Consider the following 24,567-nt stretch of genomic DNA (forward strand, 5'->3'; position numbering starts at 1 on the left):
GCAACAAAAATGTGTGTTTCCTTCATAAGCAATGTAATATATAGTTTTTCAAGTTGTTTAAGAGAAAGCGTATATGTGCCAAGGTATGCACTCGAGTGAGTGTATTCGTGATCTTGAAATCAAGAAGTTTTCACTTCCTCCAGATGAAATTGAAGACAACAAACAAGCCTTAGATGCTGCCATTCGATTTGAAGTTGCAATTATGGACTCGCTGCTTGATGAAATTCGTAACCGGAATCGATTTACGGTAACGAATTTCGAAGAATTCGGCTTTCTACAGCAATGTACTACATCCGAAATCGGTGTAAGAATTGGATATGGAACTACAAGATCAGATATGGACTTGATATACAGCAATCTAGAGGAGGGTCGAGAATGTATTGTGGAGGAGGTATAGGAAGGAGTGATTGAGAAGAATGAAGAGAAAAGGGAGGATGTTTGATGGATGTATATAGATAGATTTTAAACAATTGTTGATTCTTGAGATTTTTTCCCCAAATTTTAGGGTTCTTCGAAAAATCGCAAATCTGATTCAATCACTTGATTAGATCAATTAGATTGGTTTGTTGATAATTGAAGACTTAAATACAATTTTCGTGTTCAATTTTGTGGGTATTCAAGATTCAAGATTCAAGATTCTCCAATTCAAGACTTTCGTTTTTTGCAAATTTTTTTCTGGGTTGTACGTCATTTGGTTCATGCTTGTGTTTTTCGGTATTCGTGTTAGTTTTCGGCTTCGATCAAGTTGGACAAAAGATTTTCTGAGGTGGTTTTCTTGAATTTTCGCTCATATACTCTTCTTTGATTAGTTCACCTGTAAATTGTAATGCTTAGAAAGAGGAAATTTAGCTTACATGGAAACATTTTTGAAGACATGAAACATGAGTTGATGAGTAGTATAAATGTTACATAGTTCGCGGTACAAAGAATGGGTATGGCCATGATTTGCTATCCAATTTTGTTAACCACTGTAATATAGGAGTGTATCACTTGCACTCATCGATTTGCCTTTTTCTAGAATCTGGATTGCGGTTGGAAACACCAATGTGCGTAACTGTAAGTGACAACATAAGCTGTTTTCTTGATATATAGTTTCTTTTTTTCCTCGAAATCATCTATCTAGCTGTTTTGTCATTTCTATGTTTGATTAGTTAATGTGGACTTGTGGACTGTGGTAGACTTGTTTATGTTGTTCATGTTTGAATAGGATATTGAGTTGTTGATAGACTTGTACGTGCATGAACGCAAAGTTCATGCATTATCAATTAATGCGGTGCAAATGTTAATTATATCTAATCTTCTAAAAAAGGACAAAGAAATAGAGATATTATATTCACAAATTCTTGAAAAAGACAGTCTCACGTTAATCTTAACGCGAGATCTGTCTAAATTCAAGAGATATATGTTTTTCATCTAAGAGGTAAGATGGTAGGAGAAGTTAGTCTGCAACCACTCTAAACAAGATGCCACTCGAAACAAGATGCTTTTAGTGAGGAAGGATTAATGATTTAAAAAACTACGTTTACCATTATTTTTGTTCTTCCTATTTGATATTTTGACATTACTCACTAAAAATAATTTTCTAAATTATTCTCATATATAAGAAAAAATTATAGTCATGTGAAATCTTGTTTGATTTGTTTTGATGAGTCAGTATAATAAATTTTTATAGTTTTTACAATTTCATTAGCAAAGAATTGCATTAGCAAATGCACACAATCACACAAGAAAAACAAAAGGAAACAAACGGAGACTAAAACAACCACCATTATTTTAATGCTTTACTTTTTTTTAACGCAAAATGAGGCATATATTACTTAATAAATTAGTACATTACAATATCCTCCATTAGTAAATACTTCAAAATAAGGATAATAAAGCAAACTACAACTTCTTGCCCAAAAAACCATCCGTATATTCATACACATTGTCCATGAGATGTTCTACGCCATTGGATTCACCAGCTCCTGCATATACTCCTTCATCACACATTGCGGTGGAGCTGTCTGCGTGCGTGGTCTTATCAACATCCATGACCATTCCAAATCTTGCTAAGTTATGAGCAACCATGTTGGCATCCCTCTTTGCATGAAGGAAGATCACTACCCAGTTGGTTTTGATAAGTTTAACAATATCACATATTATTGCACTAAGCTGATGATGAGGATGATGTTCCGCCCTATCCAGCATGATCTTCAGTGCTTGAGCATCAGTCTCGATCTCCAATCTTGAAATATTATGATCCTTGGCCATAGAAAGTCCCTCCCTTATGGTAATAAGTTATGCTGCTTCCGGATTGACAGCCCGAAACTTAATGGAGAAGCCCATAAACCAAGATCCATCAGTTATTCTAATCACCCCTCCACCACTAGCTTTATCATTTGCTTTCCAAGATCCATCAGTGTTGAGCTTTAAATATCCATGAACAGGTGGTTTCCAAATAGAGATTCGATGCGCATTCGGAGCTACTTTGTCTTGATTTTGAAAAGCATTTTTGTTATGTATATAATCAAGGAAGAAATGATTAAATTGAGATGAAGATCGTGCCATTGCTCTTTCAAATACCACCTTATTTCGGTTTTTCCAAATATGTCATAATGCTATTACAAACATTTGTAACCATTCCAAGGGTTGATCAAGATTCAAAGTGATCCAATCTTCCCAATCATTATTGAAAAAACGATGCACATCTAATGCCTTAGCTAAATGGCAATTTTGAAAAATTCTTTTCCAAAGTATATTAGCATGAAAACAGTTCCTGAACAAATGAAGATGTGTTTCAGAAGCAAGAAGACAACATTGACAAGTTGTATCAAAAGCGTGGATTATTTTTTTTGAAGATTGAAAGCAGTTGGTAAAATTTCATGCACTACATTCCAAAAAAGCATTCTATACTTAAAAGGAACTTTAATCCTCCAAAGTTTAGACCATTTTTTGGGAGAATGAGTTCTTCTAGTGTTAGAAGGATTAAGATTTCTATAAGCAGATTTGATCGTAAAGTCCCCTTCTGGAGTGAAGATCCATCTTAACCCATCCTTACAACATCAAATTTGGTTAATGGAATGGCACGGATTTCATCAATAATCTCCTGAGGAAGCAAGTTAGCTATATGAGTAAGATTCCATTCCTTATTTCGAATAATGTGTGCTACCCTCCAATGCGCTATTGCTTCTGGAATCACTAGATCCTTGAGTTTATACAGAGGCTCTTTACCAACCCAATGGTGAAACCAAAGAGATATGTCTTCCCCATTACCAACATTTAAAATTAAACCCTGCCCAAACAAATCCCTCCCCTTTAAGAATGTCTCGCCAGATAGTGGAGTGGGAAACATTAGGAATGGCATCCATAAAATTAGAACCTTTACAGTATTTATTTTTTAAAATTTTAACCCAAAGCTTTGAAGGTTGCGTTAAAAAAGTCCAACCTAATTTAGCCATAAAACAAAGATTCCAATGTCTAAGATCCCTAATACCAAGTCCTCCTTCTATCATTGGTTTACACACTTGGTCCCATGAAGGTCTTGAGATGTAATGACGTTGACCTACTTTATTCCAAAGGAAACGTTTAACATTTTTCTGAAGATCATTAAGAACCCCTATTGGCAAAATATTAGTCTGCATGACATGCAATGGATAGGAGTTCAAAACTGATTTAATTAGTGTACATCTACCAGCCATGTTCAATAATTTTGCTTGCCAGCCTCTAATCCTATCAGTGGTCTTATCCAATAAATCCAAATAATCTGACTTTCTAAGCTTATTGGGAGAAATGTGAACTCCTAAGTACTTCCCAAAATCCGAAGAGATAGCCAAACCACTAAAAGAAGAGAGAGATTGACGAACATTATGATCCATTTTTTTTAGGACAATAATAGTAAATTTAAGTCTGTTAAGAAACAATCCTAATTGCAAGCCAAAATCATTAAGAACGTCCATCATTAAAGCTAAATTATCACAAGAGGCTTTCCCAAATAAAAAAACATCATCAGCATAGAATAAGTGAGATAAGCCAATATCTTTAGTTATCATAAGAGGCTTCCACAATTTTAAATCAAGTTTTTGTTGTATAAGTAAGGAGAGTCGTTCCATACATATAAGACAAAGATATATGGAGACAACGGATCACCCTGTCTTATACCTCTCGAGGGATTAAATTCTGGAGTTATCTCACCATTCCAAAGGACCGAGATGGAAGGAGTGGTGATAACACTCATAATTACCTCTACCAATTTTTTTGGGAATTTGAATCCAATGAGAGTTTCCCTAATAAAAGACCATTCTAGGCAATCAAAAGCTTTTGTAAGGTCAATTTTAAGGGACATTATGCTTTTTTTCCTTTTAATCCGTTTAAACAAGTGTGCCACCTCTTTTAAAATAATGATATTTTCATCAATGGTTCGATCTTTGACAAAACTGGTTTGAAGAGGGCTAGTCAGATTTATCATGTAAGGTCTTAGGCGCATCGCAATGGTTTTAGTTAAAATTTTCAGAATAGTGTTGCATAACCCAATAGGCCTAAAATCATTGATGGTAATTGGAGCAGTCTTTTTCGGGATCAAACAAATGAAAGATTTGTTAATACTCTCGGGGATAAAACCATCCGCAAGACATTTATTAACAAAAGCATCAATGGAATGATGAAGATCAGCCCAACATTGTTGATAAAAAACCGGTTGAATACCATCAGGGCCAGGGCTTTTGATGGGGGACATGGATTTAACTACAATGCTTAACTCCTCAATCAAAACAGGAGAGACTAAAGACATTGCTTCCTCAGTTGATAAAGTCATTAAAGGATCAAAGGAACAAATCAACAAAGAAAAGGAATGATTAATAGAGAGAATATTCCTAAAAGTTAAGCGAGCCAAATCCTTTAAAACCAGATCATCAAACTCAAAAGTATTTTGTAGGTAAAATGTGTTATTTTTGGATAATACAATTTCTGAAGAAAATATATTCTTTATTTTTGTTTTTCTATTACAACAATTAAATTTTCACGCTTTTCAAACACAACTTTAAAAGTTAACATCTTTAATTAATTTTTAATAAAAAATATAAAATTTGATGTTTTAGAAGTATATATTGAGATGAATCTAACAAGATCTCACATGATTACAGTTTTCATTGCGTAAAAATCACAAGAGATAGTGAAAGGATGACAGATGAATAGTGTAGTGTAAAAATCCAATTGTTGCAATAAGAAAACAGAGGTACTAATTTGGATGTTCTTCATGAATATAGATTGTTGCATTCGATTAACTCCGATGAATTTTTTTGGTGAAAACTGTGTTGTTGGATGTGAACTAAGTTGGGACGATTTATAAGTTGGATTGGATAAAAGATTCTCTGTGACTATTTTCTTGAAAAGATTTATTATCAATGTCACTCATATTAACAGTGATAATATTTTGTTGGTTCATTTGGTTGTATTTTTTGGATGAAATTGTTGTAGTTGATGATAATTGGTGATGGTTATTGTTGTGTTGGTTGTATTGGTTAATGATAGTGGAGGATGGTTAATGATTTGGATCACTTTATTGGTGATGTTTGGTGCTGAATTTGTTCTTAACCAATTATTTTTTTCTTCAGTGCACTTTTTCGTGAAATCTTTACGGCCTTCTTCTATAAACACATTCATTCTTTTGTTCCTTTTCGAAATCTCAATCATTTTTTCCCCTCTAATTTCTAAGCCTTCATTGTTAGGTTCCTAAAATTCTGATCTCTTGAATGTAAATTTCAGACAAGTTGAAAGTAGAGTAAAAAAACTAGCACATGACATCACCAATAAATGAACTCACTTGACACAGGAAATCATGTAGCTCTTGTAGCTATCATAGGAGAAAATCTAACCAAGGATGTCTTGGCCTAGTGGTTAAGATTGAGGTGCTGTGAACAATAGATCACACACGTGTTCGAATTCTCTTACCCTTCTTTGTACTTTGTACTGCTTTCGTGGCTCATATGACTAAAAAAATAGGAGAAAATCTAAAGACAAGATACATAACTTATTGTGCGAATAGGTATTGCATTATTATAAATAGAAAATCTACAATTAGCAACAAAGTTGGGATATTCTAGTAAATTTACTTGACAATTAACCTTGCACCTCGAGGTAGCTTCGTTTTCAGCTCCACAAGATGTTCTTGCACACCTTTGTGATGTGGTGGTGCGAAGTCAATAATCACCTCTTCAAGAGCAATAGCATTCTCAAGCACAAAAGTTGCAAACTCAAGGTCAATCGGCTGTCCTATAAAGCCAACAAGCTCTAGCGTCTTCAAGCATTTGAGAGGGCACGCGCTGTGTTTGACAATGGGCCTTGCACGTTTGATGTCATACACGAGTAACTGCAAGAAGAACAGATACCTACTAGTGTTAACAGCAGCGTAGGAAAATCCCTTTTAAGATAAAATTACGAAAGCAAAAGGATTGTTTAGAAGAATTAAAAGAAGCAGGGGTGCTTGCCTTCAGTGTCAGCTTCTGCATAACTGGCGCTGCCACAATCAAGGACGTCCATCCAAGGAGTGTTTTATTGCGAGATGCAACAACACACAGTTCTAGATGCTTAAGATTTGTCAAAGCAGGAGGATTAATCATCTGGATATTCGACTGCATGAGAGAAGACATTATCAAACATACACATCTGAAATTTGATTGATAAAAGTACCAATTATCAGTAATGATTTGGAAAGAGGTAACTTACACAAAAACCTCACATGTTAAGTTCATCGTCAAACTTAGATACTCCAATTGCGAAGAATATTGTATAAGTGAGTCAAATGCATAGGATATGGAGGCATTGTAATCTCGTGAACCAACAGCAACCTTCTAGAGCGAAGAGGCATGCCTGATATGCAGCTCTATAGCTCGGCCACAATGTGTAAAAGATGCAAGATTCGGGGTAGAAATATCAATAACTTTCAAGTGCAGGCAAGAAGTTACCTTCAAATTTTTCAGCCGTTGTAATGAACTAGAGACTATGAGTTTGGTAAGATAGGCCGAATTTACTATGCACAGGTTCTCAAGGAATATGCAGGAACAAAGAAGGCAATCAATGAATTCATCAGTGACATCGACGGATATAAGACTCAAAGATGTTAAGGAAGACTTGATGCTAGCCACTTTAAGAGGCAAAGTACAGTGTGCAGTCTCTGTATTTTCGAGATTCAATTTTGAAGTAAAGTCGAGGTCAAGTGTTTTGACTTGTTTTTCTGATGCAAAAACCACCCACTTATCTACATGAGATTGAAAAGTTCTGGTGAGACAAAACTTGATTCTAAGTTCATCTATAGCTGCACCAAAATGCTGGTCGACAACACGACTAATTCATGTCACAAAGTCGGATCTTTCACGAAACATTACTTTGGGACTTTCGAATATCCTTTCCATTGCCCTCGAATCTTCAAAGTGCAAGCGCGGAAAAGTTTCCCATATGTATTTCCATCGGTGCGAAACAACACTAAGCCTAGCGACTTCCTTCATGGTGAAGGAGGACAGGATTGAAAACAGAATTTCATCTGGCAACGCACACAACCCACTAGTCACTCCCTCTTTCCGCTGGCACTGGCAAACGCAACACATATCAAATTCAGTAATTGATTCATCAAACATACACAAGATTACTGGTTAAAGCTAGCTAAATGAAGCAAGATCAAACCTATACCTTAACCTTGTCATCGCAAGATTTTAGAGCAGGCCATGACTTCGTCATCATTAATACTTCCTCCGTGTCTTTTTACTTGCAACGGTTTGACTTTTACACTATTCACCAACTCTACTTAGTTTATGTTTGGTGATTTATAGTTAAGGAAAAACATATTCATGTGAGATCTTGTTAGATTCGTCTAAATGTATACTTTTCGAATATATACTTTTATAATTTTATTTATCGGTAATTAAACTTATTGATGGTTGAAATTATACATTGGCAAGCGTGAAAGTCAAACCGTTGCAAGTAAAAAGAAACCGAGCAAGTATTACATATCAAATTCAGTAAATCTAGCTTAATCAACACATAACTAGTGATGTTGTGTACTCATCAAAAATACACAACATCACTAATTAAATCTAGCTCAGGAATCAAGAATTCAAGATCAAAACTTTTACCTTAACCTTGTTATTGCAAGATTGTAGAGCAGGCCATGACTTCGTCATCATTAATTTATTAATATTAGTCTAAACCTGGAAAAATCCGCTGAGTATGTTAAAACAATAGTTTTGGGGAACACAGTCACTACTATTGAATGATAACAACCATACATATAACTTGGTTAATTCATGAGTTTATATAGGAAACAGTAACCTAAGTATACTACGGAAAAAATTTGGTTAACCCACAGGGTAGACTACCCACCCCATAATATAAGATTGTGGTAATTATGACAGTGGAATCTAACTAGACTTAAATACTAATATTTTAATTGTCTATTAGTAGCGGGTAGTCTACCCGGTGGATTACTCAAGCAATGTCCGTATACTACAAATATGACACTAAAACATTAATTATCTGAACTCAAACATACTTTAGTTTCCTAAACATTCTCAAATTCTAAACAGCACATAATTCTATCTTATCTCTAACTTACTGGTAATTAATTTAGATGGAAGATATTGAAACATAAGAATTCACTTAACTCACCCAAATAATTAGATCTTCAAAATCGAAAAGATACCATATTGCACAAGAGAAAATAGGAGTAGTATACCTTCAAAATCGAAAAAGCTGCAATCTTTGTAATTTACATATGCCCTTCAAATTTCAGAATCTTATTCTAACAAAAAGAGCTAACGGGGCGTTTGGTATGAGGGATTGGGAATTTGGGGATTAGAAGATGGGATTGAGAATGGGAGTTAGAAGGTGGGAATTCATTAAATATATCTCAATCCCTTGTTTGGTATGTTAGTGGGATTAAGTAGGGAATATATTGCTAAATTACAAATTTACCCATTTTAATGAAGGATAGCAAAAGAAGAGCAAGCAATATTGGTGAAGTATATTTTAATGAAGGGTAAATTTGTCTTTAACATAACAAAAATAATCCCCCTCCCTAATACCTGCCCCCCTGTCTTATTTTGGTGGGATTAGAGGGGGTTTAATCCCATTCCCCTTCTCATGGGAATTTAGATATCCCCTCAAACAAACATGGGATATCTACCCATAGGGATATAATATCCCATTTCCACCCCCTAATCCCCCTAAACAAACACCCCGTAAGTTTCCTTATCTCAATTTAATTTCCTGAACTCATCGGATTTATTTGAAGGGAAGAGGGAACACAAGGGATGGGTAATATAAGATTTATTTGGGCTCGAGTGTTGGCTCGACTCTCGAGTTGGTATTCTGTTTCCGAACTTGATATGTATTTTTTTTCATTCTCACTAAAATGTACTCCCTCTGTTTTTTTTTTTATCTTTCCTACTTTCTATTTACACATCTTCCAATGCACATTTTTGAACTTAAATATCTTTCATCATATATTAGTAAAAATTATAATGATTGAATATTAATAATATACTAATTGAGACGAATCAAACAAGATCCCACATGATTATATTTTTTCTTATAAATTGAAAAAAATTGAGAAGATTCTCTCTAAGTATGAATAGTGTCAAGATTCTAAGTGAGAACGATAAAAAAAAACAGAGGGAGTATTAAGGAAAACTCAATATTTAAAAGGTACTCCCTCTGTTTTTTTTTATCATTCCTACTTTGACTTTGCACGTTTGCCAATGCACGTTTTAAAACTTAAATATCTTTCATTATATATTAGTAAAAATTATAACGATTGAATATTAATAAAGTACTAATTGAGACGAATCAAACAAGACCCCACATAACTATGTTTTTTCTTATAAATTGAGAACATTTGAGAAGATTCTCTCTATGCATGAATAGTGTCAAGATTCTAAGTGAGAAAGATAAAAAAAAACAGAGGGAGTACAAATATAATAATGTGGATGCTTAGAGCATGATTAAAAGTTAGACAATTCTTTACCTCAAAAAAAAAAAGTTGAACAATTCTAGTGAAATAACGGAGGTGTCGCGTGGAGTGTATTCATTGTCACGCACGTCAATATATTTGTATAGATGTTTATGGTAATCTAAGTGAAGTAAAGCTTTTTTTTTATGATAAGAAAGTAATACAATCTTTTGTATTATATTAATGATGTTTTTCTTTCTTTTAATAAGAATTTAAGAATATGTAATATCTAACACATAATTAAGCTCTACACAATTTGTTATCTACGGAGTACAAAGTTAAATAGTAGATGGGGTAGAAAGAATTTTTGAAGGACAAATAAGATTAACAACTTAGTTCTCCTTAAAAAAAGATTAACAACTTAGTTCTATAAAATTAGGGGATCATTTTTTGGACCCTTTTTTAAAAACATTTCATTAGTAGTATTCAATTAATCTATAAACTAGTTATTAGGCCCGAGCTATGTTCCGGGTAAAATAAAATTTCATTTATTAATATACTACTTTATGATAATAACACTGAATACAACTTAGCTTAGTGGTTGAAACTTTAGTAAATGTACTTGAGGTCCTAGGATCAAATCCTATACTATGCAATTTCTTAATTTTTTTATTGTACATGGATTGCATGAACTAAAACTCCCTAGGAAGAGCGCCACGTGGCACATTTTCTTGTTTTCGCACGCCTTTTAATATATTAGTATAGATTATGTATTAGTTTCACTAATTTGAGATTCTAAATTATATCCGTATATTTGTACTAAGGACGATTAAAAGTGAGTGATATAATTTATCTATCTCTATTTGTCTGGTTTTCATGTGAATTTCTTAAAAAATGTGCCATAGGGTCGGGTATGTTGCAATAAACACACCATGTTCTAATATATTAATGTAAAGACAAACCAGGTCAAATAAATGCAGTTCAATTAAAAAAAAGGTTTGACACACTCACAAAATAAGGTATAATAAGTTCAATAAAATTTAGATAAGTTCAAAATAATTCAAATAGTTATAGATAAGTTGACAAAAAACAGGGCCAAATTATACATACCACAAGGATTTAAACTCTATAAAGGTTATTCAGAAACAACTAAAATTCCAAGTCTATATATAGGAGTAATAAAATAATGTGGGTAATGGGTAGTGATTGTACATTCAAATCTATTACTCCTATTATTATTTGGGTAACGGGGTAATCGGAGTAACATGTAATTTCAACCGTACTTACATCGCAATTCGCAAGTGTATAATAGGAGTAATTCGCAAGTATATCGTACTTAATTAGATGTTTACATTTTTTTTGATATAAAATGTACAAAGGGAGATGTTGTACATGAAATTGCAAGTGTTAGTACATAACAACTCATCATCTTACATAACTAAGTAGCTTGCTTTTGGATTAATTTAAGTTTTTGTTTAAAAAGTAGTTTGCTTTTGGATTTGTGCAAAATGAACGGAAAATTTTTATTTTATCAATATCAAGTGGTATGTGTTAAATTTTCAATTTATATGACGGTAAGTGCTAAGTATATGCCGATTAGTATTACTAATATTATGTTGTATGGGTTAAAAATAATAAGCCATGATTTTCCTTATTTTAACATTTTTTTAACAAAATATATTACGACTTAATATTTGACACCCACAACTTAATATGAGTAACATGTAATCTATGATATAACTATTTCATATAAATACTTTTCGATAAGTTCACGATTTGAAAATATAAAAAAATTACATATAAGTACTTTATGAGAAAATTTCTATGAATTTATGATTTTATAGTACGTCCCTTGAAATATGAGTGCTTTTCAATATTCTAAATTTTTCGTATAATTATAGATATTAGCAGATTCTGTAGATAAAGTAGGAGATACATAATAGATCGTTTGGGTAACATTATATGTATTACATATGAACTCATAATAATTATTTTAAATTCATGATAGAATAATGTATAAACAACCGAGTATACTTAAATCGGTACGCTCTATACGATGTAGGGAGATATTTGCAATATTTTCAGAAATAAAATATAATAAGATTTTAAAATTAGGAGCAAAATTGACAATAAATTAGCCTTAATTCATGTTAGGCATTAGGACATAATATGACTTTCTACTTATATGATTAAAAACTAAATCTAACAAAAAGTAATAATCTTAGTTATATTATTATACACGAGATCTCGCTTATAGTACTTGGGGTAAATTATTCAAAATTATGTTATAATTTATATAATGACTAGGACGTAGCATATTAGTTAATAAAATACTCAAGAATCAAAATGTACTACTTAATGGGAGGATTCAAGTGTGGACGGATGTATATACATACAAGGCATTGCTAAAGACATGTTTCAAATCTGGGAGGATGCAAAGTCATGTGGCAGCCACAAATCAAAAATTGTTTCAGCATATTCCTAATAGCGTGTATTTTAGCATATCCTTAAAAGTGCATGTCATATCTTAGCAGAAAAACTATTACTTTCCGCTATTTTTTAAAATGAGAATATGAGAATTATCATTAATAAAACGTGACTGCATCTACAACAATACTAACCCCTACATTAAAGATAATCTAAACCATTAATGTGAATGTTCAGTTAAACTAGTAATATAGATGCTTCGCGAGCGTTGTCGTCATATGATAATATTCCTTATAGTTCTTTTCTGAGAAGATAAGGGGAGTAGGGGAGGGAGTAAGTGCGAACCAAACAAAGGGTGAATCAAAATCGAGCAAGTGAGAAAGGGGATTTACAAAAAATAAAAGAATAAACTCACCTTAAAGAATGAATTAAGTGCCATATAATGTTTTTGTTAAATAGATTTTTTTAAGTCATTGGATCAATTTTTGTTAATAAAAGAACGAAAAATAAAGATCAATAGTCAACACGAGTTCCATATGGCCATCTGGGTGTACCATAAACCATGTGCATATGGTACACCTAAGACAATTTCTTGATAAATTGAAGCTTTTCCTAATACGTGAATTGTGTTCATTTGAAGATTTCAAACGAGTAGTGATCTAATATTAGCCTTGGATATACTATACTCATAGTACATTCGAGACTCGAGTGTATAATAAAAATTTTATTAACTTAAGCGGCACTTATTAAACACCAATCCAACCACATGAACTCGAATCGACCCAACTCTCAATGATCCACTTGTCATACCATTGACAAGGAGATCACATTAGGAGTAGAGCTGATCATTTTGGCCCGACCCGGATCAATTTTTTTTGGCTTTAGGCAACAAAACAACTTTCTAGTATATTTTTTTAGACCCGACCCAATTTTGATCTGAAATAGTGGGTTTTGGGCACACAAATCGATCCGATCCGACCAATGAGCATTTTTTTTGCCGTGGCCCTGCCCGGCCATGATCACCTCTAATTAGAGACTAAACCATAACATGGATTAGTTGATTAAGGAAGACCAAAGTTCACTAGGGTAAAACAAAATTTCCTAGAAGAACTCTCTGAACGTGAAAAGGTAAAGTGCTGTGTAAAACCCCACTTCCTTCAAATCGGCAGGAACATAGTTACTGTAACAACGTTTCCTCTTTTCTTCTAGTTAGAGAACTTTGGAATTTTTGTTCAACTCATCAACTATATTAGAAGAAAAAAAAAAGGAGAAAGATAAGAACAATTTCATCAATTAAAAAATCCCCATTAAAATAAAACTCTTTCTTCCTCAAAGTTTTGAAGAAGGAGAGAAGAAAAAAGAGAATAACCCATTATTCCTTCATCTTCTTCATTACTTCCACGCAATCCAAATTTCTCTCTTTCCAAATTCTTCTTCTTTGTACTTCTTTTACCCTCTTATTTTCGCCCTTTTGCAAAGTTCCTTTTTCCTGTGTTGGTTTAATCGGTTGATTTTTACTGTACTTTTGTTGTTCTGTTTCATCAATTGATCATTACAATTGCTGGGTTTCAGGTAATTTTGTTGTTAAATATGGAAATTATTGTTTCTTGTTTAATTTCTAAATTTGGTTTGGGGGTAGAAGAATATGGTAATTATTGGGTGGAATTTGGAAGTATTGTTTGATTACCCTTTTGTTGGGATTTTTTTAGTGGGATGTTAAATGGACTAGATTAGTAATTGTTTTGAGAATATTTGATGATTGATAGTAAAGATTGCAACATGTATGATTAATATGCTTGATGGGTGTCTTTATGTTGCATTTGGCAGCCCTTTTTTTGGGTTATCAAATGTTTTCAATTTTCATATGTGTGATTTTGATTTTTGGTTTTATGGGTCATCTTATTGTAATTTGGGTGGGTTCTATGATTTTGATGTCATTTTATAATGCAATTTGGGGAAGTAGGTCTGTTGATTTTGGCATTGTGGGTCTTTGTTTTGATGCAGGAATTCAGTCAGCTTTAATTGGTTGTTGCTGAAACAGATTCATTTTGGCAGAACTCAAAAGTTGTAGTTGTTTCCTTATGCCAATTTGGTAAAGTAGAACTCAAAATTGTAGTTTTCAATGTTTGTTTTATGGTGGAAATTTTGGAATGATGATTGATGATACCATATTTTTGCTTACTTTGACTAATGAGATGAAGGAAGAGGGGTATGACTTGATGTGTTGAAAGTGTTGACTAGGATGAAAAAGCTTTAACTTTGATAGCCTTGAACAGCTTGGATAAAGGGATAACATGCTATGTTCAGCAAATAGTAGAATTATTTTTTGCTACTGGTTGCATGAAGACTTTGGTTTCTTGGTTCTGTTTCTTTTTTCGCTCTCTATGAGATCCTTACACGGATTCTGCTCAGTGAGCACTTATTAGCTTTGCTCCACTTCTAGACAATGAACATAGGTCACACCATTGCTTTCTCTATATGGCTTATAATTTAGGGCCACAAAAAATTTCCGATTCCATGGTTTAGTCTTAAATGTAAATGTTATAGCTTCAATTATAGCTCTTTTGTACACTAATAGATGGTTGGTTACGTAGTTTGCTGCTGTAGAAAGTTAGTGAAAATGTCAAAATTGGACTGTATTGGGAGTTTATTTTTGAAGACCTAGAATATTAAATGGAACTTTAAAGTTCTGCCTCATAGTGTTGCAAATAAGGTCAGTAGTTGTGTTAGTACCCTGACAAACTATATACAGTTGGTTTTCCTGGCTGCTATGCCTTCACATACATCTTTGTTTTGCCTCTATACGCCCTGGGATTTGTCTGAAATTTACTGTCTTATCTATGTCCATATTGACCCAACAACCTCATTTGAGCGAGTTTGGGTTTCCTTCAATGCTCTTACTGTTGTGACCTTAATTTTTTCCTCTTTTGTTTCCTTGTAGGTTCTGTGGCCTTAATTTCTACAAGTCAAACTCTTTCTTTTGTCCTTCTCTTCTTTAATCTTCTCTTATCTTGTGCTGACCCTTGCTCTACCTTTCTTCCATCATGTGTTGTAACTTTCTCTTGCTCAGACTGAAATTGGAAGTTTTCACAATGCTTTTATCTTCATATCGATTTTCCTTTGGTAAACTCAATTTTCATTGGTGTCGGCTCTCTGTTCCCTTATTTTGCTCATGTATTCGTATAAAATTCCAAATTGGGCAAATGCCAGCCATTATATGTAATTAAGTCATATTGCGTGATTGCAGCCTGCCTGACTAGAAAATGTAGTGTGTCTAGATCTTTGTGGTTTTAGCTTGGGTATTGAGATAAGTATTGCTGCTTTTGTTCCCAGGACCTTCATATGATCAGCTAAGCATCTTTGGGGAATGGACTTACCATATAAGCCTACTGCAGTTGCTTGCAAATAATGTCCAGTTGGCAAGGGGGTAGAAATGCTCTGAGCATATTCAAGTGGAGAAGACCTGGTGATCCTTCTCTATCCACAGGCCTACTTAATGATGTTCCTCCCGAGATCGAATTATCTGGCTATGGAAGGGTACCGAGTCCTGGTAGCGAAAGCCCCTCTGGGCTACTTAATGGGGAGAGCCTGAAAGTTGAACCTATTTCTGATTTGGATCTGTTTTTTGAAAGGCTTTACAGCTACTATTGCGAAAAAGGGATTTGGTGTATTATAGTGAAGTGGATATGCGAACTCCTTACTCTTGCTTTCACAATATGCTTTGCCGGATTTCTCTTACTATTTGTTGACTGGAATGGGCTTCTCAATGCTAAGTGTGGAATGGATGCTGTTGAATCTGGCACCAAGCTGTGTGACCTAGGAAAAGAAGCTTTCCGTGATCACCCTTTAACCCAGCTTACAACTCTCAAAGCGACTTTTCTTGGGTATTTGGGACTATTTTCCATATATTGGGTCTTCTGTTTTTTGAGATTTTTCACGCAGCTGAAAGAGACACTCAGGATACGACACTTCTATTACAACTGGTAAGCCTATAAATACCACTCTCTCTTTTTTTATATATATATATATATATATATATATATATATATTACATTCTTTCTTTGATCTTCCTCGCCCTTGCTCCTTTTTGTTGGGATTTGATGGTGATGTGCTAGTGCCTCAAAGAACGGCTTGGCATTTTAGAAACACTCTAATATAGAAGTGATGTTCTTTGCAGTCTCCATGTTACAGATAATGAGTTGAAGACTATGCCATGGCCATCTATTCTTGAGAAAGTGGTTCGTGCTCAGAATTCACAGAAGCTATGTGTGGTTAAGGATCTGTCTGCTCATGATATTGTAATGCGATTGATGCGGAAGGAAAATTACTTGATTGGCATGATCAACAAGGGGATTCTTTCTTTTGAAATCTCTAAGTGGTTCCCTGGTGCTGGTCCAACTGTGAAGTTTGGCCTTAATAGGGGTCGTGAACGCCTCATATTGACAAGGACGCTTGAGTGGACCTTAAATTGGTGCATATTGCATAGCATGTTTGACAGGTGCATTGTCCCTAGATCTAGTTTTATTTTTACTCTAGTTTCCATTTTTTTGTGTGTGGAACACTATGTTATTATGCCTGTTACTTTTCCACTTGATTTCCCTTGATTATCGTAGGATCTTCTTCTTGTTGCCTGGTATAGAAGTTCGTCTATTAGTCACAGATCATTCTTATGTATGTTGGTCCTAGTCGATGATGATTTTACTTTTTTTTGGGTGTTAATGAGGGGATTGCGCCAAACGATGAATGACTTCAATTCTACCTTAGAGTGGACAATTTTGATTGCCCTCCTCCTATCAGAGTTTTCATTCCCCCATTTCTCTACTTTGTGCTAGTTGGTGGTGATTTATTGTTGTTTTAGACTTTGGTCATCTTCCTCATCTTCTTTGTTCTAGTACAGCATCAAGCCTTAAGTTTATGACAAATGTGACTAATGAGCGTGCAAGCCGTGCAATTGATTGTTAATTTTTTTAGTTGCTATGATAAGCTGTTTCCAGGATATCAGTACTAACTTGGAGCCTGAAAACTTTACTCATACTGTTTCTATTTTGCTCATGATAGCAGTTTGCTTTTGTGAAAATTATAGATGATACGAGAGCATAACTAAGAGTGAAATTCAAAAGATTTTTATTAAAAGATGGATACTGTGCAAATATAAGTAGAATTGTATATGCTTCTATTAATGTTTTCCTTTACGGGGGATGCTTTTGACTAGGTTGCTCTTAGTTGTTCAGTGGCTGATATATCTTTTATGCCTGCAGAAAATTCTGTATCAGGGAGGATTTTGTCTCGAATCCTGGTACATTGAGGAAAAGACTCGTAATAGTTGGAATTGTGATGCTTCTTCTAGCTCCATGTTCAGTGATATTCATGCTGTTTTTTCTCTTCTTGAGACATGCTGAACAGTTCTATAACCACCCGACAACAGCATCATCTCGAAGATGGTCAAATTTGTCAAAGTGGATGTTTAGGGAATACAATGAGGCAAGTCCTTCATTTTGTGGCTTTTGCTTTGTGGCATGGTTTTCTTGTCTCCTTTTATGAACTTAAGTTTGATTCTGCTACTAGCTTAGCACATACTTGCTCCATCCTATATTAATTGTCAACTTTAGGGAAAGAGAAATAACAAGGGAACATTGTTTAATATATTGCTTCCCTGAAACTTCCTTAATAAAAACTCCTCCGAGTTGCATTTAACTTTACAGAAGTTTCATCTAAATAACTGTGTAATAATGGAAACTTCCACCAGGTTAGCATTTATGTTTATGGAAGTTTCAAATACATCACTCTGTAATAACAGAAACTTGGATTTATTTTTGGGACAATCTGAATGACAAATAGTATAGGACAGAGGGAGTACTAACCAAGAACCAAGGGGAGCAGTTTGAAGCAATCCATCCAGCAATAAACACCCACAGCATCACAGTTTTCATTTGCAAATAGCTGATACTTATTTTCGTTTGTTTCTTTCAATTTATATATATCAATCTTTAGCGTACCTTCATGGTACAGTAACTTGATTGTTGTTGATCGAATTCTTGTTGGATCTATGCTATTTTGAGAGTATGTAGTGAGGGCTAATGGCAAGCATAGGTGGGTTTGATATCTCACTTGCTATCCTTCTATAGTTTTTTTTTTGGAGGGGAAAAGACTATCTTTTTATAGTTAATTATAAACTGAAATGCAGTTACAGAACTGCAGATTGTTCAGTACATAAAGTGTGGTGTGGGATGGGGTTTTATGGTAAAACAAAAAATATTCCATTTCCTTTGGGCTACAGGTTTTTGTCGGTAAAAAATCCATATATAATAAATGGATTAAAATGGAAAATTCTAAAACGTATCCTTTTACCTAGTAGCTCAGTCACAACATAGTAGCATTTCGCAACATAGAGATATTCCTCCTGTGAATAGGGATTCCATTTGGTTCAGCAACTAGAGATGTAGAGAGTAACAGGAGAATTGCAGTCTAGCAATGAAGGAGGTGCTTTGACAGTAAGGAGAAGAGAGAAACTGAAGAAGAAAAAATGAAGAAGTGTGACAGGGGCAGGGTCGCAGGGGTCATCCCAAGGAGGAATGCTTTAAGTTGGTTGGTCATTTTTATTGATTGATTGTTCCTATACCTGTGAAACTTGAATGATCTCATTTATAAGTTTTTCAAACAACTAGCACGTATTTCTCTTTTCTTCTACCTTTCATAGTTGTTTATGATAAGTGTTTCTATTTTCATTGACAAACCAAACAAGATATAAAAGTGTTGATAATTTTTACTTTTACACCACCTTAACCGATTCCAATCCATTCTGTTTCCATCAATCATACCAAACATGCCATAATTGGTACCTCGACCTTACAAGAGTTGTTATGTCCTATGCAAGCAAGAGGATCAAAACTTTTCACAAATTTCACATCACAAGAGGACCAAAATTTTTCAACAAATATCACCAATTCACATCAAACCCTATAGAGGAAAAGGTCCTTAGCAAACCTCAGATGATCAAGTATTGAAAATCTAAGATAAAAAACTACAATATTATCTGATCTACCCTTGAACTTAAAACATTTATCTAGTGCATAAATTCACAGTATTTCTTTGAGCTTGCACCCCTTTCTCCTCCATTCCCATTAAGATCTTCAACGTAGCGACCTTCACCTCATACATTGCGGGAATAGGCACTTCCTCCTTAAACTTCTCAATAGAAAGTCAATCCAATTTCTCTAACACATATGTTAGGGTCATCCTTAGACCGTAATGTCATGACTTATGAAGCAGCTTCTCAACCAGCCATTTCATTCCAGCTATTGATGTACTAAACAATATCTCGCAAGTATGAGTCTTCTGTCATAATTTTAATACCCCAAGTTATCTCATCCCGAAGGAGAGATGCGTATAATCTCCAATTACAGTTAGCATCAACACATTTCACTATGTATATTCTTTTTAGATTAAATTTCTCTTGCACACAAAAATCCATCAAAATCGCAAGGAAATGCTCACTGTTTTGGGAGTTCATCCCTACACCTATTGTAATGGCAGAATCAGAATCGGATAGGACAATAGGAGGACTTAGGTCTGTTTTGAGCTGATGTGGGGCAACATGGAAATCCATTAACAACAACAACATCATCATCATCATCATCATCAAGAACAACCACTAGTTACTTCTTAGCAAGAGGCCCCACTTCAATAATTTCAGGCATCCAATGTCTCGAGATCTCAAGATTCAAAATCCAATTTTTTCTCACTAGCTTCCTCTTCCCTATCCCTCCTTATTCTTTCCTTTTCTCTTTCATTTTCCAACTGTATGTCTTTCACTTTCCTTACCTTTTCTCATTCCTTAAGTTCTTTTTGTTCCCGATACATTAACGCTAGTCTGTTGTGCACAAGAGCATTTTCTAGATAAAGATGAATATCTCCTGACAGATCTATAAAATGAAAAAACATTATTTGCAAATCTGCATGATCTCCCAATTCAACCACAATCTCCTAAGGAGCCAAAGATTTCAAAACTACATTAGGAAGAGGAAGAGCACCATTCTTTTCCACCTCTTTTTCCAGACTCTCCAATAGAGTAATCATAGTATAAATACTTTGGTTTCGTACAATGATGTCAAATACAAACTGAGACCATAATGAACAGTCAACCACTGAGGACTGTCAACCACTGAGGAGGATACATAGTTAGTTATCAATAACAACTTAACCCAAAATAAAGGCAAGAAAAACAATAAAAGTTGAAATCACATATTTATTTTGCAAATTATCCTTTAAATGATCCAATGCAAGTTAGCAATCAGATTTGAAGGGATTGATTGTTAGAAGCTAATTTACCAGCAAACTCACTTCATGTAAAGTGAGAAGGAGGTGCCTGGTTGGTGGCGTTACAGCTGAGTGACTTTGCTTCATGCTGTGTTAATCAAATAGGACTCAAAATCATTCTCTTAGAACTTCTATTACACACTATTGATGTTTGCATTTTTTTAAATTAAATAGTGAATTCTAATATCGTTTAGTTATGATAAACTACAGTGTGAAGAGTAAATGAACACAGTTTAGCAGCTGATTAAAGAAATAGTCTTGAATAGAACTCTGTTCATCATCTATGATGTATATAAAAGTTGAATCGTGATGTTTGAATTTCATATTTGGGGCCAAGCTAGATGATGAAGCTTAAATTGGAGAGAACGAGAAATTGTGTGTCCTGATCCAATATGATTTACCAAAATATTTAGGAGAATATATGTTGCTTCACTTCATTCTTGTCCCATATTTTCCAGCATAGGGACCCTTGATTTCGCCACTGACTCTATTCTTTGTGCGTTCCAGGTGGAGCACTTCTTCAGGCACCGTATGACCAGCAGTGTACCACATGCTTCAGATTACTTGAAGCAATTTCCATCTCCCATACTGTCCATTGTTGCTAAATTTATCTCCTTCATATCTGGTGGCCTTGCCGCAGTGTTGATCATCATTGGATTCGTGGAAGAGTCTCTGCTGGAGGGCCATGTAATGTCTCTTATTTTATTTTACTTTCTTATTTACCTCAGAAGATGAACCCTGCTGTATGTTGCCCTAGTGGCAAACATCTAATTATATCGGGCATATTGGCTCTAAATTTTGCAGATATTTGGCCGTAATTTGTTCTGGTACGCTGCTGTATTTGGAACTATAACGGCTATCAGCCGGGCTGCTGTGACCGATGAGCTTCTCGTTCTTGACCCTGAGGGTGCAATGTCCTTGGTTGTTCAGCACAGTCACTACATGCCAAAGAGATGGCGGGGTAAAGAAAACACAGAGATAGTCCGAATGGAGTTTGAAACTTTATTTCAGGTGATTGTAAATGCTGGAAATTTGATGGTCTATTTATGTTTTCTTCTTTGGCTATCTATTAGCTTGGGGTTTCCAATGCTTGATAAATTGTGCATTCTCGCAGTATACAGCAATGATGTGGCTGGAGGAGATGGCATCTATTTTACTAACTCCTGTTTTGCTCATATTTGTTGTTCCGAAGGTTATTTCTTATTCATTTTTTACTCGACTTATAGTTGGTTTTGGATGATTAATAGCTTATTCTATTGTATGTCTTCATTGCAGCAAGTGAATGAGGTCCTGCAGTTCATCAGTGAATTTACGGTATACGTTGATGGTGTTGGTGATGTTTGCAGGTTTTTGCTTAAACAACTGATGTTCTGTTTGACCTTTTGAGAAATGCTATCACTTCCAACTTTACCAATTGCATTTCCTTTTCCTGCAGCTTTAGTGTCTTTGATTTTCAAAAGCATGGCAATGCAAATTATGCTTCTCCATATAATTCACTTCCCTCCCAGAGGAGCTCCCAAGGCAAAATGGAAAAATCCTTTTTGAGGCATGGAATTTCTTTTCCTTTACTCTTTTGCATAATTTTTATGTTTTCACAAATTCTTGTATCAGCCGTTTTTACCCAATTAGAAGACTATTCGTTATAAACAATACAGTAAAAGTTACAATAGGTAGATAAAAAGTTGGTCTATGAAAAAGCTATACCAAAAAACCTTTTTATGTTAAATAATTGCACGAAGTACTAAAAAGTTCAGCAATATACATGTAAAACCCAGTCTACCAGGTAATTAAACATCAACTGGTTTTTGCAAATTTAAGATGCGTTCTCTGCACCTTGTTGTTATATGTTTTTTTTTTGACGTGGTTGTTATGTTAAAAAGGTTTTGTTCATATGTTCTATTCTCTTTTACTGCAGCTTTCAGACCAGCTATCCATCTTGGCAACCAGATTCTCAAGGAATGCAATTTCTGACCACACTCAGAAAATTCCGGAATGAAAAATTGCGAGGGCCTATGTCTGGGTACACGTATTCACCACCCAGAAGATGGCAGCAGAGTCCGCGTATCAGAGATCAAAGCACTAGAAACAGCTACTTCAGAAGGGAATCGCCTTACAACAGTCCTGGACCGGGCTATCATTTGGGTTCTCTTTGGCTCATTGAGACAGATCCAAAAAGTTACCCTTATCTTCTGGACTGGTTTTATGTGTCCGGCGCTCGCCGAGTACTTGGTAATATTACCAATGTCCCCACAGTTTCTCTGGACGACGATGTGCAAGGCAAAGATTCTTGGCTGGCATCCTTACATAATGAAGGTGATCATGGAGATAGGTTGCCTGATTTCTTTGACAATCGGTCGACGCCCCATCTAGAAGCTTCCACTTCATCTTCTGTCTTCCTAGAGGAACAAAGTGTCTTTCGGCATCATGACTCGAGCACCATGCTGCCTCCAGGCAGGAGCCTTTGGTGGGCTCGTGGTGGACCTAGCACTGCGGACCCACAACAAGGCAGCTTTCTTGAGCCTCCCGACTTCAGGCACCATGGTGGGCCCCAGCAAAGCAGCTTTCTTGAGCCTCCCGACTTCCGGCATCATGGCGTGCCCCAACAAGCCAGCTTTCTCGTGCCTCCTGAATTTGACCACCAAAATGCTGGTGATTACTATGAAAGCCATTCAGAGACGAGCATAGACGAGCAAGAACAACAGCTGGATTGGGGCAAGTTCAACAAGTTATCTCGCACGAGTTATCAAGATGAATTTAGTACTAGTGGTGGAGAATTCAAGCTTCATTTTGATGATATCTTTAAACCTTCAGAACCCCCCACCATGAATATAGACCCTAGAGACTTAGCCTGATGTTAACTGATTCTTGTTCCCTTAGAAGGGATTGTTGGTTCATTTCTTTATTTGGGTCTTTTTGGTACATAGTCTTTTTAGGGTGAATATCTCCTTTTTGTTTGGTGCAAGGAGATTAAAAATCAAAATTCTTTGCTGTACATAATTCATGGCATCACAAAAGGTCGAATTTAGAATTGACCTTTCTCCTCTTTTGGGAAATGTACAAAAAACATGTCACTTGTAGGTGGTAGTTGTTCCTTTTTTCATTTGTGCATATGCTATTGCTGCTAGCTAATGTTATTAAGTGGTGAATGGGTCATATTGGCCTAAACAAATAAAATCTATATCTTGACTCCCAAAGAAAGAGGAATTAAAGCAATTGGCTTATCTCGCGGGGATTTCACTTATTTTCCTAAGATGGATCGTTCAAATTTGGACTATTTTTAAAAGGAATTTGTTTCGGTCTTCAACGTTTTTTTCTTTTCAAAATAGGCAATTGTTTTTATTTAAATAACACGTTCAAAACTCAATTGTCTTTCAAATCGATTCCTACTCTCTTATATTGGTCAATTTTTGTTTATTCATTAATGATCATACGTCCTATATGATAAAATACTGTAAATTAATGCAAATTCCTTGTACATTGATTAAAATACACCAAATAGAAGCGATGACGAACTTTTTTTTTGAAAGAGAAATTTCATTAATTGAAAGCCAAACGGCATCTACAATAGTCAATATGTATTAAAGTAAAACAAGATACAATTAAACAAGACTAAATCAAATTCGTCTTCGAAGAACTACAATGAACCAGATCGAACAATACAGCACATCCCCCTTGTATTTGCTGAATCAAGCAGCTATTGATGAGGAAGTCTATCAGTTTGGGATAAACATTTTTGATCGAGTCAGGTTGACCGCATCCGAGATTCTAATACCTTCATGTTGAGTCTCGAACTTCAACCAATGAGAATAATTTCTCATACCTAAAAACAAAAGAACCATGCTCACAACTCCCATAGGGGAGAAGGAGATTTCCAAAACGGAAACTAAAAATCCCATAACAGGGTT

At 34.9% G+C, this 24,567-nt stretch overlaps 2 protein-coding genes and 1 pseudogene across 3 annotated transcripts; 1 reads left to right on the top strand and 2 right to left on the bottom strand.

The window, feature by feature from the left end:
* Positions 1 to 5,723: 5,723 nt before the first annotated feature.
* Positions 5,724 to 6,841, bottom strand: LOC125497968 (uncharacterized). Its single transcript, XM_048645707.2, has 3 exons — positions 6,703 to 6,841; positions 6,465 to 6,608; positions 5,724 to 6,346 (listed from the first exon to the last, which is right to left on the bottom strand). The coding sequence occupies exons 2-3, from the start codon at positions 6,594 to 6,596 to the stop codon at positions 6,086 to 6,088; spliced, it is 393 nt and encodes a 130-aa protein (XP_048501664.1). The 5' UTR covers positions 6,597 to 6,608; positions 6,703 to 6,841; the 3' UTR covers positions 5,724 to 6,085.
* Positions 6,699 to 8,817, bottom strand: LOC130591489 (F-box/LRR-repeat protein At3g58900-like; annotated as a pseudogene).
* A 4,721-nt stretch (positions 8,818 to 13,538) lies between these two features.
* LOC104894647 (autophagy-related protein 9) lies at positions 13,539 to 23,786 on the top strand. Of its 2 annotated transcripts, XM_010680929.3 has the most exons (11): positions 13,539 to 13,918; positions 14,351 to 14,438; positions 15,680 to 16,329; positions 16,524 to 16,844; positions 17,605 to 17,827; positions 21,170 to 21,349; positions 21,467 to 21,673; positions 21,777 to 21,854; positions 21,938 to 22,008; positions 22,098 to 22,208; positions 22,578 to 23,786. In XM_010680929.3, exons 3-11 carry the CDS (start codon positions 15,755 to 15,757, stop codon positions 23,512 to 23,514), a joined length of 2,703 nt encoding a protein of 900 aa, XP_010679231.2. In that variant the 5' UTR covers positions 13,539 to 13,918; positions 14,351 to 14,438; positions 15,680 to 15,754; the 3' UTR covers positions 23,515 to 23,786. The 2 variants fall into 2 exon arrangements, with proteins under 2 accessions (XP_010679231.2, XP_010679232.2); XM_010680930.4 differs by lacking the exon at positions 14,351 to 14,438 and having other exon boundaries at positions 13,540 to 13,918.
* The last annotated feature ends 781 nt before the right edge of the window (positions 23,787 to 24,567 follow it).

The sequence above is a fragment of the Beta vulgaris genome, chromosome 5, assembly GCF_026745355.1.
Source record: "Beta vulgaris subsp. vulgaris cultivar EL10 chromosome 5, EL10.2, whole genome shotgun sequence".
NCBI lineage: Eukaryota > Viridiplantae > Streptophyta > Magnoliopsida > Caryophyllales > Amaranthaceae > Beta > Beta vulgaris.

Coding starts and splice junctions, on each gene's coding strand:
- LOC125497968 (XM_048645707.2), bottom strand. CDS start 6,596: ATGATTAATCCTCCTGCTTTGACAAATCTTAAGCATCTAGAACTGTGT. Junction 6,347..6,464: donor TGCAGAAGCTGACACTGAAG/GCAAGCACCCCT, acceptor TTCTTCTTGCAG/TTACTCGTGTATGACATCAA.
- LOC104894647 (XM_010680929.3), top strand. CDS start 15,755: ATGTCCAGTTGGCAAGGGGGTAGAAATGCTCTGAGCATATTCAAGTGG. Junction 16,330..16,523: donor CGACACTTCTATTACAACTG/GTAAGCCTATAA, acceptor TGTTCTTTGCAG/TCTCCATGTTACAGATAATG. Junction 22,209..22,577: donor ATGGAAAAATCCTTTTTGAG/GCATGGAATTTC, acceptor CTTTTACTGCAG/CTTTCAGACCAGCTATCCAT.